Source organism: Dinoponera quadriceps, unplaced genomic scaffold (genome assembly GCF_001313825.1).
Source record: "Dinoponera quadriceps isolate SergipeBrazil2010 unplaced genomic scaffold, ASM131382v1 scaffold717, whole genome shotgun sequence".
Lineage (NCBI taxonomy): Eukaryota > Metazoa > Arthropoda > Insecta > Hymenoptera > Formicidae > Dinoponera > Dinoponera quadriceps.
The window spans coordinates 2,620,702-2,640,084 of NW_014555639.1; the positions used below are offsets into that span (position 1 = coordinate 2,620,702).

Consider the following 19,383-nt stretch of genomic DNA (forward strand, 5'->3'; position numbering starts at 1 on the left):
TGACGAGCCAGAGACATCATACAAGGCCAAAAAGACAATGAATTGAAATGATGTTACCTGTTTGCATCGGGGAGTATATAGAGGAATCGAAGATGAAGACATTTTTTGTTTATACATCTGTGAAGTAAGCAATCGATTTATATATGCATGTTTCATTTAAAAAATTGAAGCGTAACTTGTATGCAGGAACAATCGAGGAAACTTTTCTGGTGCGTAGCGCGGAAAAAGCGTTCCCTGTCATAGATGTATAGGATTTAACAAAAAGTGTAATAGATTCCTCCATCTGTGCTCAAATGTTGTAACATCAATTCAACGACACCCACTATGTGCCATATTGACATTAACAGTTTGCAAAAACGGAGATATTTTATGTTCATCTGTTAAAACAATTTGTGTTTCCCAAATGAACATTTTTAATATCATATTACTAGGTCGACTATCGCAGATTTGTTTAGCAGCTTCGTAAGTGGCATTCGTAATGCTGCAGCATTTAGAAAGATTTAGTAATTGTAATTGAGGCGAGGATGCAAGAACTTTGCATATCCCATCGTCCGTTATTGATGGACATGAGTGGCATTCAAATTCTTTTAGGTTCACTATGTTTTCCAAACCATGATCGGTAATATTAGTCAAAAGATTGATATATAAATATCTCAGTTTTGGTAATGTTGTAATAGCAGTCAATCCGGCATCGCTCACGTTGTAGCAACCTAATGGACAAGAGAGATCATACATTTGAAATATTTGGAATATACCTAGAAGCGCAGAAAGCATATATAGCATTATAATTTACCTGAGATGTTTACATAAGTAATCTGCGGACAATTCAGCGCCACACTGACGAGCTGCTCGTCTGACAATGCGGTAAAGTGTGTAATTTGTAACACTTGCAAATTGACAATGTTGGTAAATTGTAGCATGTCCACATTTTGTAGGAAAGAAAAATATCCGTGGATTCGTAACTCTCTCAATTTTTTACAATGATTGCTGATAACTTCTACTGTTTTTTCACCAATACTAGAGCAAGTACATATTTCAAGATATTCCAAATTTTCGAGCCTTGCCAATGCCTGCATTAAAATATTATTGAAACATTATTAACGTTTCACATATATCAACTAGTTGATACAAAAGAAAAATTAGAAAGAAAAGCTTCAAGAGACTTACTGTGGAAAATTCAACATCTGCAATATTATGGCACTGCTCTACTATAAGTATACGCATTGTCTGGGTTGGCAAATATGATAGGCATTTACCCGAGATGTCACTATTGGAACGTATCGCAAAATGGTTTAGATCTTGATATTCTTTGAAAACATTCTTCAAGTCGTTATCCAATACGTGTGTGGATGCTCCTAGGCTAAGCCTAGTTATCTTTGTACATCTTTTCGTTAATGTATATAGGCCCGTCGTACAAATTGGCAATGCAGAAACATCAATATTTGTGAGATTGGGGCAGAATTTCGCAATCATAGTCAATGTACCTATGCCCAAATAATTGGGTACTTCGGATATATCTATTTGTGTTAAGAATCTACCACATTTTAGTAATACTTTCCGTAGCACAGCTGTACTGATATGGTACATTATTGGGTGACCCCATGTAAAGTGTGAGATATCCAATTTCTTCATTGTACGCCAAGATTCTTGACTTAAGATTCTCCAACGTTTGCATACTACAAAAGTAGTAATAAAGTAACATGTACAAGTTTTTTGGGAAAAGGAGAAAAGCTATAAAAGCAACTTGTTGAAGTTCTTACCTCTTTCTATACGGACTCTGTCGGCAATTCGTAAAAATTGAAAAATGTGTATCAAGCAATCATCATTCAGCATGTGGATAGGCGCATTTCTAAAATAATCTTGTGTATATTCCTGGGTATATTCTATGTCTGGTTTTTTCTCAGAAAGTTTTTGTTCCACACTATCAGGTTGATTCCAAGAATCTGCAGCCATTACTCTCAAGTCTCTGTTATACAATCTTATTTGTTTACTACATCCATCCTTTAAAGCTCTGCAAATGATCAGATGTTACAAATAGTGATCAGTGTTAATATTCTCTTTGTTGAAGTTTACCTCATCGCACTTGGAACATCACTAAATGTGATAAAGGCATAGTTTCTTCTTCCCTCGTTTCTACATAAGTAACAACCTTCAACCTTACCATATACAGAAAAGAGGTTTTTTACATCTTTGAAAGTAGTCTGTAATATAGTTCGGTCAGTCAGATAGATATGCGCTATTGTAAGGCAAAATACAATTTTAAGCTTTTCGGTACGGCTATAATTTGTTTGTCACATAGTGTCATTTCATTGACTAAGATTAATAAGATTTGAAAAGTACTTCTTTTTGCATGACAATCATGAATATTTTTCATCAAGGCATTTTTGCTTGCACATGTAACAAGTCGTATTGCAAAATTAATTGTGTCGAGTTTAGCCGAGGGTCGTACCGAAGAGGTTAATATAATGGAGAAATACGAGACAAACCCTTTCAGCTAAATTGCCGATGAACAATTTTCGTATCGGTACACCGTCTATTGATGCTGGAAATAAATCATCTGCGCACAAAATGCAGACTTAGTTTAACAGGTAAGAGATTCTGATATCGCTTAGGTAACAAATTTGCTTAGCGATTTACCTTCACTTATATATTCAGTTATATTACGATATAATTGTGTGAAACGGTTTTCTAAAGTGTCCATAGTCGATTCTGCTTTGTAAATTTCAACTCGTCTGTACTCTCGATGTACTCGTCTTTCAAACAGCTCTCTAATATTTTCAATAATTTTACACCTTGCACATGAAGCACGAGTAACCGCACATGATATAGTACGGTGATTAATGGAGTCTTTTTTGAGTGTAGAAAGGTGTAGATTTGCGCGTCAGAGCTATGTTCCGAAATGTGCTGACACGTTCAGCAGAACATTTATTTGACAACTGATGGAAGTTTTCTGAGCTGAAATTGAATTATTTTTTTTAATCTAAAAGAATAATTCCATCTTAGCACAGCATATATTTCTAACGGCTGTAAGATAAACTTTCTGCTAATCGCGACCAAATCTACATTTATATCATATGAATGTGTGTGTGTGTGTGGGTAGGCTGCGTTCCAATATTCAGTGCTGAAAATCCAGAGTATTACACGTAATACGAACTACAGATTTTCAGCGTTGGCAGTGAATTTTGGAAAACAGCTATATTATATTCTGACTCTAGATTTTCAATATCGGAATATACATACACACGCACACACACACCAGTGATGAGAGTTGCACAAATGTGCTTGCATAGTTCGCGGGTCTCCATGAGATGTCTTTATAGTCTTTCCTGCTGGCGCCGTCAGAAGGCGCTTCTTCGATACTTTGAGCTATCTTATTCGATCGATTTATCGACTGTGGATAGTGAGCGAGAATGAAAAATGGCTGAATCAAAATCTTTCGTGTGATGTGCTGAGATTCGTGCACTATGTAATAATGGGAAAATAACGGTTCATGTTGTACTTCATAATACAAAAATAATGTCCGATACGCGCGACGAAAGACGTATCATTGCTGCCGAAAGGTATGATGAATATTCGACGCTTACTTCGAAGTAGTAAAACGATATCTAATTTCTTGGAAGGAGCAAATGAAGATTCCGACATATATTTATATTCTGTAGATATTTGAATTTCTTAAATCGGAATTGTTGCATTTTGAAGAGATTATTCAGTAAATCGGAATCTTTAACAGTTTAAAATATCAATTCCATGTGTCTCGTAAACGTTTTCACTCGATATTTTACAAAATATGGAGCATATTCATTTTCACGAAGATACATTCTTTTCGATTCGCGCGTTTCACAGGCGAACGTCCAGCACGTGATATATCGTAAGAGCATACGCGACAAAATATGGCTGCATTCCTCGAGAATCCGTTGTTCTTTTTTGTCGATGACGCAGAACCGATTCTTCCAATTTTTCAATCTTCCGAATATAACGACTCGGGAAGAAAGATTATAGAATTAACAGATGTTGGTTGCGATACAGAAACAACACTTCCCATACATTTTTTACGTGGTAAATTCAATCGGCGGCACAGAGGAGCCGAGAGCTTTGGATCTGCTCGTAGAAGCACTAAAGGACACAATAAAAGACCGACAAATTTCTCCGTGCGTACAATTTTAGATGACTTTGAAGTAAGCTAAGTAATCGGCAATCAATAAACACGTCCTTAATTATTATTTATCAATTTATCAAATAAGTTTGTATATCATGATAACATTCGAAAAACTCCACAAAATCTTGGTTACATTCCTTTTGATGCAATAGCAATATTATTGAAATTAATACATCATATTTTTTTAATAATTTGCGAGTATTAGTTTCAATAATATTGCGTTCATACAACAGCTTTTTTTCCGTGTTCTAATAATCACGTAACGTTCTAATAATCATGTAACTATTCTTTTATTCTATCGACAGGACAACAAGGAAAAATACATGAAAGATAAATCATGGCGAACTGATCGAAATGATGGTTACAATGATGTATACATTGCCGATCTGGATTACAATTCCTACGCTGAGAATTCCTACAATGACTGGGAGTTTTTGAGAAACAGTTCTCCCATCGGATATGATAATGATTATTATGCCGAGTTCGTTAGCTCCCGAAATCAAACTGGACGTTCCCGGAAGGAGTGTCCGTCTCAAAATGTGCGATATTCGAAAAATATCGAGGTTCCATTCTCGCGGTGTAATCGCGCGTCTCGAGAGCGCGATGAGCGTGCTCATTATCAAAGGAAGAACACTTGTACCTCGCGGTTCATCGACGGTGACGAGAGAAACGTTTATGAAACTCGTAATACCGACGTTCGATCGAGACGATTACCATTCAGCGAGCATAGGAAACGAATGAGAATTTTCCCAAGAACGGACGACTTCAACCACTTCACCGGTACGTTCTTTTAGGCCTTTAGACGTAACCAGTATTTAATCGTAATCGTAAATCCGTAAGTAAATTGACCAATTACAGTTTACTATTCCCTTTGCCGTCGAAGAATAATTAACTGCGATTGGTCAGTTTAAAATCTTTAAAAACGAACGAATTAACAATCTTGAATCTCAGAAAACTTAAGAATATCTCAGATGGATGAATATATTTTTATATTTTGATTCTTTTCAATTCTGTTCCAGAATGCGAAAAAGACCGCGTCGGACGGGAACGGCGAGAACGTGAGAACGCTTCTTTCAACTACGTTGATTCCGTCGGGTTTTCGAAAAATGACGCCTGGAATTTTATTTCATCAGAGAACAAACCAAATTACGAGGAATCAACATCCTCAAATTCGGCAACAGTGAATAATTGCAGACGTTTATGGAAAACGATGTCCCAGAATCTCGATTCGACTCACGTGGACGCTACGGACTCGGAAAACAGCGAATTTACGGAAACACGGGAGAAAAATAGCTCTACGGATTTATCGTCCTCAAAGAACCCGATTAAAGGCACGAGATATCAAACCGCGAAAAACGACATGGCGACGGAAAAGTCCAAGACTCAATCAAATTTGCACGATACAAATACTCCTCGTGTTCAATCGACAGGAATAACCACGGATCACCGGCCGTCAAAAATGCGCTCCATGAAAAAAGGTAAGGCCTAGACAGCACAAGCTCCTAAATATGTTTAAAATACATATATGTGACGATGAAAAAAAAATGTTTATGCTCGCATTATCATTTTTATATCCACGTTAACTATTTTACTTAAATATGTAAAAAAAAAAAGAAAAAAGAACGAGCTCGGATGTTTCGGGCTATCGGCTACGTAGTAATGTATTATATAGACCGCGTTGTCAGTGAGTAGTTTTTAAAAGCATCGGCAGATGTCTCTACTGTGGCTATATTCGAAGTCGAACGTGTAGGCGATTCTTCGTACGCAGCCGCGTCGTTAGAGTTATTAGCGTCGTGTTAGCGCCATTTTTACGATTAAAATGTAAGTCCAGTATAGAAACGTATATATTAAATAGTTAAGAAATATCCACAGTGTCCTTACATACACGAGACAATAACAAACGATTCGCTCGTTTATCTTCCTCTCGTGCAAGTTGTACACATTTTTACAGCCACGACCAATACGAAGTTGCATTCGCCGGTTGAAGAGAGAAAAAACGACGCGAACTACGCAACACCAACCGAGAGAAGAGCCGAAATCGCAAATTTGAACTCCGCCCAAACGCGAACCGATAACCACCGACGTCGCGACAACTTCGGCAATACTCGAGTTAAGCTCCCTTATAAACCTCTCAATGATACCGGCCAATCAGCTAAAAATACATCTAAACATGTCGCGGATTCGAGGAGCACCGAACCCACATACGCGGCGAATAGGAAAAATAACGCCGGTTCTCCCGTCGAAAGTGTCAATAAGAATGGCGAATTCGATCGAACAATTCTGTCGCGATCGGCGTCCGAGGAGGTAACGGAGGAGAACGAAGAAGCAACTTTCTCGGGATTACTACCCACTTCGCCGGGTACAGAAACAGAGAAGAAGAGAAAAGTCTCCAGGTTACCCGTGAGAACGTGGAAACGCATGCGAACGAGGGGACCCGTCGCGTCGCATCTCGAGAATGAGATAACGCGTGAGGCTGCTGGTGAAAAGCATCAAGACGCGGACGTCGCTTTCGAAGCTGCGCAGCTGAGCAAGCCGAGGAGCATGGAGGATGAAGAAGACCGCGAGAAAATCGCGAGAGATCGTGCGAGCAGACATCGCGACGATCTAAAGCCGAACGATCGTTACAGAAGAGGGAAGTTGTTCGTCGCCGATAAACCGGGGTCAGCCCCCATCGATCTGAACAGTTTAAAGGGGACCAAAAGCTTAAACGCGACGAAGGGGACACCCGAGCAGCGGAAGAAGAGAATGAATTAGAGAACGAATAACAACGGTTATTTTTCGAATAACATCTAACGAGTATGGGATAAAGTAATTTTTCAGCGATATACATACACACATGTACTATTGTAATTATTTTGCGATTTGCTTCTCACGAGAGCACGAAAATCATCGACGACGAGCGGACGGGGCAGAGTGTTGTAAAGGGCAAAAAATCAAATAAAGCACAGCGACGTAAACGCTTGTGACTTGGCGAGTAAACGGTCACTCTTTGCGACCAATATCGTTTCTACGTGTGGTCCACGAGTGGAAAACTTTTTTCGGACGGAAAGCCCCGAGTATGGTATTCGAGGACGCGTAATAGGCGCATACGAGGCACGCATAATCCTGCCGCGGCGTAATGGGGCTGTACGATGGGTCACCTCAAAAGAAGACCCCCCGAATGATACCAATTATGCCATCAACGCACCATGCCGTCTCCCCCCGTACGGTTCTGTCACAGCACAGTCACTTCGCCCGCATGTCAACCCCCGCTTGCGTAACCACCCTATAGAGAGCGGCTCGTGTATAATACGTCGCGGTTCTCGCTGGGGTCTGGCGCGATCTCAGGATCAGAGGGAAAATATGTAATTGTCCATATTTACCCTTGCACCCGGCCCGGTACTCAAACAACAACACGAAGCCCCGACACCGACTGTGGTACGGCGACTTCGATTTAATCCCGACGGGTGAGTCTGATATTTTTATATCTCGCGTGACAGCGCACCACGTCCTGTATTCCATGGAACAATCGATACAAATTCCTTCGATTTGTTTGCAGCGATAACACCGGCGTGAAGGAGAATGCCACTCGTCGAGCCTACAACGGTTTACTTTCTCGTCGACGATCTTTCACTTTAGTCATATTCCACCGTGTTTCGATCTTCGTCAAGAGAGAGAGAGAGAGAGAGAGAGAGAGATAAGAAGAGATAACAACGGCGGAGAAGGCCGCTGAGCCGAAAAACAGGGTGACGACAAGAGAAGCGCAAAAAGGAGGCGAGTCGCGCCGCAGCCGAGCCGCCTCCCAGCTGGAGGCGGATAATCAAATAACCTGCACGCACCGTATAAATTATCAATCAGGGCGCGATTGTGCAACCCCAACAGAGGGAGCCATCCGTGTCGGTAAGGGTTGTTACACATTGACATCGCGGAGCGGTGCCGGGAAGAAGGGGCGGATTGTGTGCGACCTCGTCGTGTCGAGTGACCCCGCAACAGTTATCTTCCCTTCGTGCGTGGGCGTTCGTGAACGTGAGTTCACGCCCCCGGCTTCGAGGACGACAGACGACGACGCGTGCAGGCGAGCAGACGAGGGAGGCAGGCAGGCGAGGGAGGATCGTGAGTAAGGTGAGTAAGGTGCGTTGCACGTGTGCTCGAGATCCCGGATAGATACGAGGCCGCGAAATTGAAAGCAGCGCCGGCTCGGGAACGCGTTGACGTGAGACGCGTCTCGGATTCTGCACCGCTTTTTAGCCTCGCCGAACCCTACGTCGGTAGATGTTGAGGGTGATAACAGCGTATCTCAGCGTATTACATCTCGTAGACGGGGTTGCATACACGAGATCGTCAAGCGTACGTTTTGATGACACACACGAACGCAACGATACCGAACGTTTGACATGTTGACTGCCGCACTGATTTTCATTGATTGTATATGACAAACTATCGTTATATTGTTACAATGGTCTTAAAGATATTAAGATCCTTTAGAGATTGACTCAGAAACTTTCCAATAGAATAGAATATGTATTTCAAATGGAATATATGTTCCGTGGGGATTTTCACGGAATTTTCCATCTTATAGGTGTTGTATATATGTATGTTCCCCAGCTACAAAATTCGATAATAATTTTGACTGTAAAATTCTCTCTACATATGAGAAGAAATGTTTGAATTAATCTAACGTATAATTCGAGATGCATACAATCTTTGACTCTGTATCGGTCGTACAACCAATTTTTTCGATACAATTAATTATATTTTACACGAAACTTGACGAAACACGGCGATCTCACAGTGTCAGTCATCACCGGTGATCGCCACAGTATTCAACATTTTAACAGATCAGCGACATTAATGTATCATGTACCATCGATGGAATTCAATACTGTCGGTCCCACGGACCGGTTCTAATCTCACGATCAATCCTTATCGCACTTGCAATTTAAGCGCATAATTTTCCGCAACTTTCAACGCTTCCGCTTTAACCGTGCTGGTCTCGTAAGACGTTTGTTACATTGACGAGGCGCCTCGATCACGTACGACAGGAGCGAGAAGCAAGCGAGTAGCCGAGCCAATTAAGCGTCGAAGGGTATCCATTCCGAGAGCCTACGGCATCGACGTATCGAAATTAATCGGCGCGGCGGCTAATTCTCCCCCGAGCTCACCGAATACCCGGTCGTATATACAAAACGCTCGGCAGCTTTCTTTATCCGCTTCTTCGACCGATTCCTTCATTTCGATCTGAAGTCGATCGCTCCTTACTTTTTAAATTCCATCGAATAAAATTCCGCTCGAAAAATATATCTTCTGAGAATTACCAAAAGTCAAATTCTTCTATTTAGATACTGGGTCCGTTGCGAAACTCGTGAAAAAAAGTATTGTAATTTTTAATCTACTGACTGTATGTGAATATACGCGCGCGTACGCGACAGTATCGAAACAATATGTGGGCAAAAACTTATCTTCCGTCAATCGCCAACAGTCACCTCATCACTTAACGAGTGATCAGAAGAATTGATATTTTCAAAACATTGCGAATTTTCAAGGCGACCAAACTTACGGCATGCTTGTCATATTTCGTTCTGAGCTGACGAGTAATACACGTACCGTGAGGCAAATTTCGGCGCGTTAGTCATCATTCCCGTTGATTCACAACAATATTCTGTCGGCTTGTAAAATATTAAAAATAATTGTGTTATCGTCGGTATCGGTCGCGTTATTTAACACATTTGGTGATGGGTGAAATTTCAGACAAAAATTTCGCCAAAGTTTCGCATACGTGTTCAAACTACGAGAAATCTCATTTTCGGTAGCGTATTTGTGGGGAAAACGGAGACTTCTCGTTTTCCGTCACCGACGTGTTAATGTGCGTTTCGAATCGTTGCATCTGCACAAGTGGGATGTCACGATAAAGCAACGAATCAGAACGGAAGATGCTATGCGCCGCGGTGTGTGGACAGCGATACATCCATATATTTCCAGGTAGTCATTTTTATACGCGACATTTCCTTTCAACATTTTCACGCCGTCGCGTTTCTAGTGAACGTTCGTTCGTCTTGATTTCGCCCCGAGAAATTTCGAGGGAATGTGCGGAAAGGAGCGACCAATCGCAATTTCGCTCCAGCGATTCCGCTTGACACCGAAGTATCTTATTAGCCGCGATCAGGGAACGCGCGGGGGGTGATATACACGCGACGAAATTCGGGTCGCACGTTCCGCCGTGAAGCGGAATGCGCCTATTAAATGACGGCGGCAGGCACGCGCCCCCTCCCGAATAGAGGATCCCGGGGGAGACTAAATAGTTTTCTATAGCCGCAGGCAGTGCGCAATTGTGCATCGAGTCGTCGCGCACGTACGCACGTACGAACGGACGATAACGGGATTCCGTGCGTTCTCACGTTTAGACGCAGATGCTCGCCGTGCGATCGTCGAAAGCACCGCTATATCGTGGCTATATCCTAACCGTAATCGAACGAAGGGTGGATAGATATGTGCATTGAAAGGTCAACTTGACGACGACGACGGCAAGGACGACGAAGGCGATAGTAGCAGCGAGCCGATAAATGACTCGATAAACGAGAACTAGAGATTCGCCGTAGCCGTTGTTTATTTATCGCGGCCGGTCGAGCCACCGGCTCTTACACGGCCGCGCGTAAATGCCCGCGGGCCTTTATTTAATAAGTTGTTATAAATTAAAGGGCTACCGCATATTAAACCACCCTCGGCATATTTATAGTGATTCTTAAGAGTGTACATATATACCTGGGCACACAACAGTACGGTTATGTAAATCACTCGGTGCGCCCGCGAGCCGGACAGCAGCGCGCACGCCACGCACACCGCTCTCGCGCACTCCCTTATGAATTTATCTTCGGCGATGAAACGACAAACGGTTTTAATTGCCGCTCCGGGCGTCGCGTCGATGATCGGGGAGATCATCTCTTCGGCTCGCAGGGTCCTTCGGTGCCTCGTTATCTGCGTCCTTCGCTTTCGACGATAAGCGCGGCTTGTTTTCCGCGATTATTGACGGAGGCAAGTCCGCGAGCTTTCATCGGAGTTTTGAGTAGACATTTTTTCGGCAACCGAGTCATGACTGTGCTAAAGCTTCCTCTACAAAGAGAAAATTTGACTTTATGTTCAGAAAAAACGTAATATCGCCAAGCCGAGAATCGAACATTGGACAATAATCGGCAAATCATACCTGGAACGCTCCAGATATGGTTTCATTTGTTTCGCTGTTTTTCGATCGGATATCACGCCGAACCTGATTACAGATACGCTACCGATTTACCGTAGAGCTTTCGGAGCCGAATTACAAAATAATGAATCCGAAGGAATTGTTTCGCGAAGTAGATCGCGAAACTGCCTCCCTCGACATCGATCGCGCCGTGTCGCTCGTCGCGCGATAATGATCGTTCGGAATCCAGATAGGGTGCGATAACGCGCTTAACGCAGAGTAGACGACGACGGTGTATCGAGGTAGTTCGATAGTTCACACTAACAGCATTTGACCCCGGCTTGCTCCCGATTTACCGGAGAAGCTAACAATGCCTTATGTCGGCGTTTCGCTACTCGTGTCACGCGCGTACGCGAGTTCGTGGCGTCGGAACGCTGTTCCCTCCGTTCCCGGAGAGTTTCCGCTATAATCCGATCATCTCGGTAGGCCTCTCCCCCATCCCTCTCCTTTCTCTCTCTCTCTCTCTCTTTCTCGTACCGAAGATTCACCGAGCCTCATTGTCGTCCTTAGAGTAGCACGCGGCGGGATTTGGCCGCGTTACCATTGCAAACGATACAAACGATCTAATTTTGCGACGTGATAAGGGGACCGAGGGAAACGGAATCAGAGAGAGGGAGAGAGAGAGTAAGAGAGAGCCATAGATCCAGAGTCCATAGACATCGAATTTTGAGACATTTTCTAACTTGCGCCTTCAAATCACATTCTTCACATAAAATTTTTCTTCACGTCGCGCTCGCCGCGTAATTCTCTCTCTTCCTCTCTCTCTCTCTCTCTCTTCTTCACCTTTTTCTTCGCTCGTATCATTATAGTTCCGCGGTAACTATAATCCCGCGCGACATACGCGAGTAGAAAGCGAGGATGGAAGAGCTTAAAGCACGCCGCTCGTCGTAAGTCATTCCGGGCGAGGAACGAGAGAGCGAAGTGTCCCCGAAAATCGTGAAACCCACGCGGCAGCGCGCACCACAGTCGAGGTGGGTTAATATATTTTATCTACTGGCCGGGGCCACGTCGCGCGCGCGGGGGATATATCCCGCCGAGGTGCGGGCTTTTATATACCGCGTACCGGTATTTATGTGTCGCCGCCTTGCCTAAGCGTTTGATATATGAACTATGAAGGGGCGACGGAGGGGAAAGGGAGAGAATGATATAGGAGAGGAGAGGGACGAGGACGGAGGACCTCTCTCGGAGAGTCTCTTCCCTGCGCTCACTCGTCCGCGATATATGTTCTTTTGACAATAAGAGAAAGAAGCCCGGGCTGGAGACGGGGAGGGAAAGACAAAGAAAAAGAGGGAGAAGAATATGTTTGTCTAATATTCGTATATGCGCAAAGTTGCGGGAAAATTCGCGTTATCGAACTCTCGGTTATTATTTTCCCTCGAACCCGACTCGCCCTTCAGTCTCTCTCTCTCTCTCTCTCTTTCTCTTTTTCTCTCTACCTTCCTCATTTATCTGCCGTTATCTATGAATATTTCGCGAGATGTTTCGACGAAAAGTCATCGTATCTTCCGACGATCAGCCTTGAGACGCGGAAACGAAAGGCATAATTTAAAGGACGAAGGATAGGGCTCCTTCGAGTAGGCATCGTGGAAATCAAGGAGAAGCAGAGAGGGGGCCGAAGCGATGAGTCAGTGAGAAAGAGAAAGAAACAGAGAGAGAGAGAGAGAGAGGGAGAGGAGCTTGCTTGATTGGGTTAGCACTTAGCGCTGTGATTGCCGTTTGTGACTCCTTTGCCATTTCGTTTCCAAGTGCCCTCCCCGTGGAGGAGGTTGCGAATCAGAGGCACCTCGATTATTCCTGCGTTCTCTCCTTTTTTTCCCTCGCCCCGCGCGAACTTCGGCCGTGCAGAACTTTCCGTCGCAGCGAAGAACGCGAGAAGAACGAGATTTTCACAGATCTTCCTTGGAAATATCGTCTCTCGCGCCTCTTCCTCGTCCCCCCCCCCCTCTCTCTGCTAAAATTATAAAGAGAATGCGTACTCGGCACATGGGCCTGCGAACGTCAGCCGGTACACGCGAATGCGTTCGCTCGCACGCTCGGTTTCGTAATCAACTATGCAAACGATCCTTAGCGCAGTAAAAATGGAAGTATCTATAATGGCGTCGGCGGGTTTTTGCTCGTAAACGTTTCCCGTGAAATACGCACTTAATAACGGCCCAGAAACTGCTCGTAGGTAAAACCGCATCTGCCCCGTGTGTTCGCGCGCGCGCGCGCTATACGGCGATGATTACAAGCTCTCTCAAGCGCTATACTCGGGACCGAGTTGAAAACGAGCGGCTCGTAAGCGCGCTGTTGGTTGTCATTACACGGTATCGAAGCACGTTAGTTGCCTTATGACCGCTAATGATAATTGCGGTATGCGGCAAAGTCGGCGAAGTTAGCTCGATTACGCTCGCCCGACGAGCTCGAGTCGGAGCTTTTCACAGCGAAGCGAGCAGAATAACGATCTCTCTCTCTCTCTCTCTCTTTCTCTCGTCGATTGGGCAAAAAAAGGAGGAAAAAATTAAAGAGCGGAATCACACGTTTGCGTTCACGATCGCGCTGCGAGTTATCTGCGAAAAAAGATTGTTCGCGAAAAGCCTCACCGCGGGAATTCATTTCCATTATCATCTCGCCGTGGTTTGAACTACACGTACCGATTTGCACACACGAACGTAGCGCTAGGCGCGCACACGCCTGTTTTGAGAGAAGGAACGCGGCGACTACGAGAGCCGTAATAAATTACCTATAAATCAAAAAGGGAGAAAAAGGACGATAGCGGCAAGAAGCGGCAGCCGCGGCGAGTTACGGTTTCGCGTTAAATATGAAATACTGCGAGCCCGGCCCAGTGTTATATTTTATATGCACGTACGCATACACACACGCACGATATTAAGTAGCTGCTTAACATATTTTAATTGCCAGATTAAAATTTAAAATGTCATGGGCGGCGTTTGCACCCGGTTAACGGTTCGGTTAATAACTATTTCTCTCTCTTTCTCTCTCTCTTGTTCTTAGCCTCGGACATGTGAGGTTACAGACGAAAGAATGGCGTTGTGTGAATTTTTCCATTGTTATATGGTATTATAAGTTATGTGTATATTGTAAACCTAACGAAGAATCACGTGGGAATTTAAGCTTCTTCGAGTGAAATTTCAGTCAAAAAGTAGAGCGACAGCGCCGAGTCATTCGAATTCGAATGATTCTTTATTCGTATAAAGTGATTTCTTGAGTTGTCGAGAGAATATTTTCACTCGAAATTGAAGAACGAATCTGATAAATACATACTTGCATAATACATGAAAAATGACGTTATCGACACAGCATCAGAGTAATTGGAATCAAATTTTTTTATTCAAAAGGAGGGTATTATTGACATTAATTACGCTTGAATTATTAAAAGAAGAGTATGACGTATTAGTCCAGCGATTTCCGCTCACATTATGAGAAACGAGGACAGAAGGAGAAAGAGAAGAAGAAAAAAGGACTGATCGGAATGATTTTCCCAAGTGTGGACACGAGCGGAATGATATATCGCCGGCGAAGTAATAACGCGTGTGAATAACGATAAACGATATTTTCGTCGATATTTACGGCTGCCTCGTCCTCTCCCGGTCGGCGTAGGAGCCGGCCGAAATCGTAACGAGTTTCAAAGGAAGGAAAGGATCTAGCCGAGGGCGGACGGTTCCGACATGAAGGCCGCTGGCCCATTAAAAAGGCCTTATTAATATTGTAATTCCCTTTTAATACGCGTAAATCTAGGATCATGACAAGGCCACCTCGGAGACTGTTTTATGGCTGTTTAAGTTTTATAGATCTCCGCGGATGTGTGTACGCACCGATCCTGCGGGATAATAGCGCACGCTCGAGTTGGTTCTGTCGTCGATCGAGACGCCGAGCTGTCCGATTAATTCCAAGTAAATGCCGAGACAACGATCATGACCGCCGTCATTTTGCGAAATTTAATTCGCTCGGTTTCTTTTCTTAAAAAAAAAACAAGCTAACGCTCGATGTATAAAAAATTGAGAGTATTCTCAGATGCTTTTAGCAGAAACTCTATGAGTTTGACGACGCTTCGGAATTTCGTCGGAACGACGATGCTTGTAGGTAGAGAGAGAAAGAGAGAGAGAGAGAGAGACAGAGAGATAGAGAGGGAGAAAGAAGTACCGATTGGGACGATACTCGAGATATACAAAAGCGGCTCGCATGCAAGCCGCTAAGTAGGCGCTAATTATCGTCGTCGGAGATAATAATGTATCGGGCCCCGGACTGAATCGAAACTACCGATCATGCTTCCAAATAGTGACCGCGGCCAGCTTTCGTCCGTAGGCATGCGCGCGTACCAAACGACGCATTCACGCACACGGGCCCGCAAGATACCGCGCGCCGTCTACGCACACGTACGAGCAGAGTTCCGATTGCGTTGATGGTCCGGTCTCGCGTAAAGGAGATAAATCGACCGTGCCATTCAAAGTCGCGGCAGCCCTCCACATCAAGCCATCGAACATGAAGAGAGAGGGAGGGGAGGGGTGGGGTTCTTACTCGCGTCTACACGCGTATCGTTTTCGATGATGTACCCAGAAGAGACCGAATCGCGCGCATACCTTTATTATCGGTAACACAAAGGGCCGGGAAAGGGCCGGGGAGAGCGGTCGAGAGCGCGGCGCGCCGCGCCGCTGCGAAGTCGGTCTTCTGATGGCACTGGTATGACGAGGTAAATTATTTATTCAGCGGCGACCGCGCACGGGTGAATAATGGATCCTCCTTCGGCGCGAACGGCACCGAGAGGCGCGTTATTGATCACCGAAATATCAAGAGTAGGCGTATCCATCACCCATGGTCCATCGCCCGCCGCCGATGGACTTGTGTCGAAACGTTACATACGTTGGCGCTCTCGCGAGCTAACCGCGAGAGTATGCCGATCGATGCGCGCGAGAGAGAAAGAGTGTGTGTACGAGAATGCTCGCGAGAACGCCTCGCGTTCATATGTACATATGTATATGTACATATATGTATCGACAATATAATCGATTTTTCACGGGACGCATTTATCATGCCGGCCACGATAATGGCCGCGCACGGAGAGATACGGGATAAATATTTCGAAGTAAATAATCGTTAGCTCTATGGTATCGAGGGGGCATTAATAACGTCGGTGCCAGTTTTACGTCCACTCGACGGTTCGCGCGCGAAGATCGCTGCTCTCGTGTCACTTGGCACCTCGTGTCAGCGGCTCGATCGATGGACGCAGTAGTACGGTCGCGATTCGACGGACAATGGCCAGGGAGATGAGAGAGGGAGGCGACGAGAGCGCGCACTCGAGATTCCGCTCGCGGGAGGAAGTCCGCTCCTCGAGAATCAGCGGGATACTAATTGCGCCGCGTTCATGGACAAATGAAGACCCGACACTCATAAGAGGCGCGTAAACGCCGCGTCTTCTCGAAATCATCGCGCACTCGAGACTAATTGTCGCAGCGAGGAAGGCCGGTCGGGATCGCCGTCGGTACCATTGGTTCGTTCCTGAATCGCTCACCACTACTACGACTTAGGAGACATCGCCTCAATTGAGGTGACTATCCAAATACGAGCTCGTTAAACCGCCGCGATCCGTGACGGGATCGATAAGTGGAATTGCAACGGAGTAAGATTAATTATCACCTGGAAATTGTCTTCGACCCGATGGCTGTCGACGCGATCACTCGGAACACCATTCCACTTCGTGCTTCGAGAGTTTGAGCGAAAAAAAGAGAGAGAGAGAGAGGGGAGAAAAGAAAGGGAAAAGAAGATAAGCGCGGCCGCAACGATGTCCGTGACAAATCTACGGCGATTAATCTCAGTTGAATACCTTTCCGTGTAGTGCGAGTGCGCCGAGCACGAGTCGGCTCTCGGTCGCGTCGGTCGCGTTTATTGCCGGCCCGGTAGACAGTGACCGTTTACAAGGTGTAACTATGTGGCCAGGTGGTCGATCGTCGAAACCCCGACGAACGAAAATCTTCCGTCAGGAATGACCCCCAGCTGAGAATTCTCCGGGCTTCTTATTTTTATTTCTCACCTCCTACGGCGTTACCTCTTCATCCTCTCTCGCGTGAGCGCAAGCCGAAACGAGCTTCGTGCCTCCGGTCTATATGGGCTCGTCCCGATAATTACGTGATCAATACGTTAAATGCCCCACGGGCCGATTATGTAAATAAACAGACGCGCGTAGCTAATTGAGTTACTCTCTCTCTCGTGTGCGCGCGCGCGCGCTTGTAGGGGGTGACTAGATGAAACAATCAGATGAGAGTAATGGGAATTTTTCGAAGCTTATTAGACATCTTGAAGCGAACAATTTCGCCATTTTCTCGACAGATTTAACATTTCTTTGCACTTTTTTATGGACGACGATATTAACACATTGTTAATCACGCGCGAGTTGCGCTTCGTTGGGGTTTGAGTGTCCTTCTTTTGCGAACTATGCGTTAATTTAAATTTCTATGTGTATAACTGTGTAATTTGGAGTATTTTTTTCATGAAATCGGAAAGGAAAGGGCTGATCATGTCTGTCCACAAATATCGAGAAACCAAGCTGATCGTTCGATCGATCCATCGTGGAAAGGATGGATCTGCTTCCTAAAGTAAAATCAATCTATTTTCATTGCAAAATGTTATATTTGAAGCTGGTGATTCAATTACAAATGTGGCACTGCAATTAGTAAAATGTTGCTGAAGAAGATCAGTAAATAGCAACGACTGTTTCCATTATTGGATACAGTTAGCAAAACACAGATATAAAATGCTATGTCAGCACACCCGCAAGGCGCATAAAAGGCGTTAATTCCCTCGCCGCAAACGCATCAAGTCGGACTCGATACAACGAATTTGTGCGTTACAAATTTTGCAGTGAAATTTTATTCCCACTGGTCAAAATCGACGAGATACGAGACGGAAAAGTGCGAGTGTTTATACTCACAATCGGTGAATACTCACTGATTATCGGTGAAATATCTCCCTTCAAACTAATTCAATCTGAGACATTTTTCACCTTCAAACGAGAGAGGGAGAGATAAAAAGGGAAAATAGCAAAGCGATCGATAATACGTTAAAATCGATGCTGCAGACATTAAACAGTCCGGCGATGACGTTACAGTTACCAGACAGTAGGCTCGCGATCGATAGTGCACCGCTCCACGTGCGCGATTCGCACACGAGCGGGAACGGGAGAACCGTCCGAGTTTAATCTACTAATCTACCAACGACGAGCCGGACGTTAGCCGACTAAAGAGGATCGGGGATAAGCTCGCGCGCGCGTAGGGTGCGAGGGATATCCGCGCGAACCTCGGGGCCGGGACTCGGGGCCCCGCTTCGGATTCTTATTTCCTCATAAATAATTTTAATGACGCGCCGCGGCAGTTCAGGTATAAGGCCAGGACCTATATGCAGATCCCGTATCCGTAGGCAGACTCGTATTGTTATTTATTATGTCCGTGGCGTACGGACGCGCGCACACACAACGGCGCGCGCGGGAGTGCCGACCATTTTTCATATCAGCGTTCTTCTCCGCACACACCGAGGAGCGCGTCTCCTCCACCCGCCCCGGTTTGTAGATTTTGGAACACACGTCGCTCTCGCCTACCAATAACGACGCGCCGCCGTTTCGATAAGAATGTGTGAGAAAGAGGCTGCCGATATCGCGCGATACTTTGACCTGTCTCTTGTACATCACTAGTGAGAGAAAGGGAAGGAGGGAGGGGGAGAGAGAGGGACGAATCAATATCGCGGAAACGAGAAGAAATATCTCATATACGCGAATTAATAACGGCGTATCGAATCAGGTTGCGCGTTATATATCATTTTTTTTTGCAAACTACCGCGTACATCGGTATGGAGCAACTGTCCCTCGTCGTCCCTCCCTCGCGCTCTCCCCGATGGCGTAGGTTTACGTCGCTCTCCTCACTCATCCTCCCTCCCTTCTCTCTCTCCGCAACTTTCCAGCTAGACGACGCGCGCGAGAGGGACAGCTCTCTTCCGTGGATCAAGACAAGATCGCGGCCAATCAGCG

At 45.0% G+C, this 19,383-nt stretch overlaps 1 protein-coding gene across 1 annotated transcript; it reads right to left on the reverse strand.

Moving 5' to 3' along the window:
• Positions 1–291: 291 nt before the first annotated feature.
• Positions 292–3,305, reverse strand: LOC106744960 (F-box/LRR-repeat protein 7-like). The gene is made up of 8 exons (XM_014620142.1): positions 3,257–3,305; positions 2,638–2,847; positions 2,487–2,557; positions 2,074–2,201; positions 1,761–2,011; positions 1,168–1,676; positions 794–1,070; positions 292–710 (listed from the first exon to the last, which is right to left on the reverse strand). The coding sequence occupies exons 1-8, from the start codon at positions 3,303–3,305 to the stop codon at positions 310–312; spliced, it is 1,896 nt and encodes a 631-aa protein (XP_014475628.1). The 3' UTR covers positions 292–309.
• Between the last annotated feature and the right edge of the window lie 16,078 nt (positions 3,306–19,383).

Bases quoted from the DNA above. Each gene is read 5' to 3' on its own strand.
- LOC106744960 (XM_014620142.1), bottom strand. From the start codon at position 3,305: ATGGAGACCCGCGAACTATGCAAGCACATTTGTGCAACTCTCATCACT. The intron at 2,848-3,256 runs GTGTGTGTGTGC...CACTCAAAAAAG, and splicing joins TTGTGCAACTCTCATCACTG to ACTCCATTAATCACCGTACT. The intron at 2,202-2,486 runs GTTTGTCTCGTA...ACTATATTACAG, and splicing joins TCGGCAATTTAGCTGAAAGG to ACTACTTTCAAAGATGTAAA.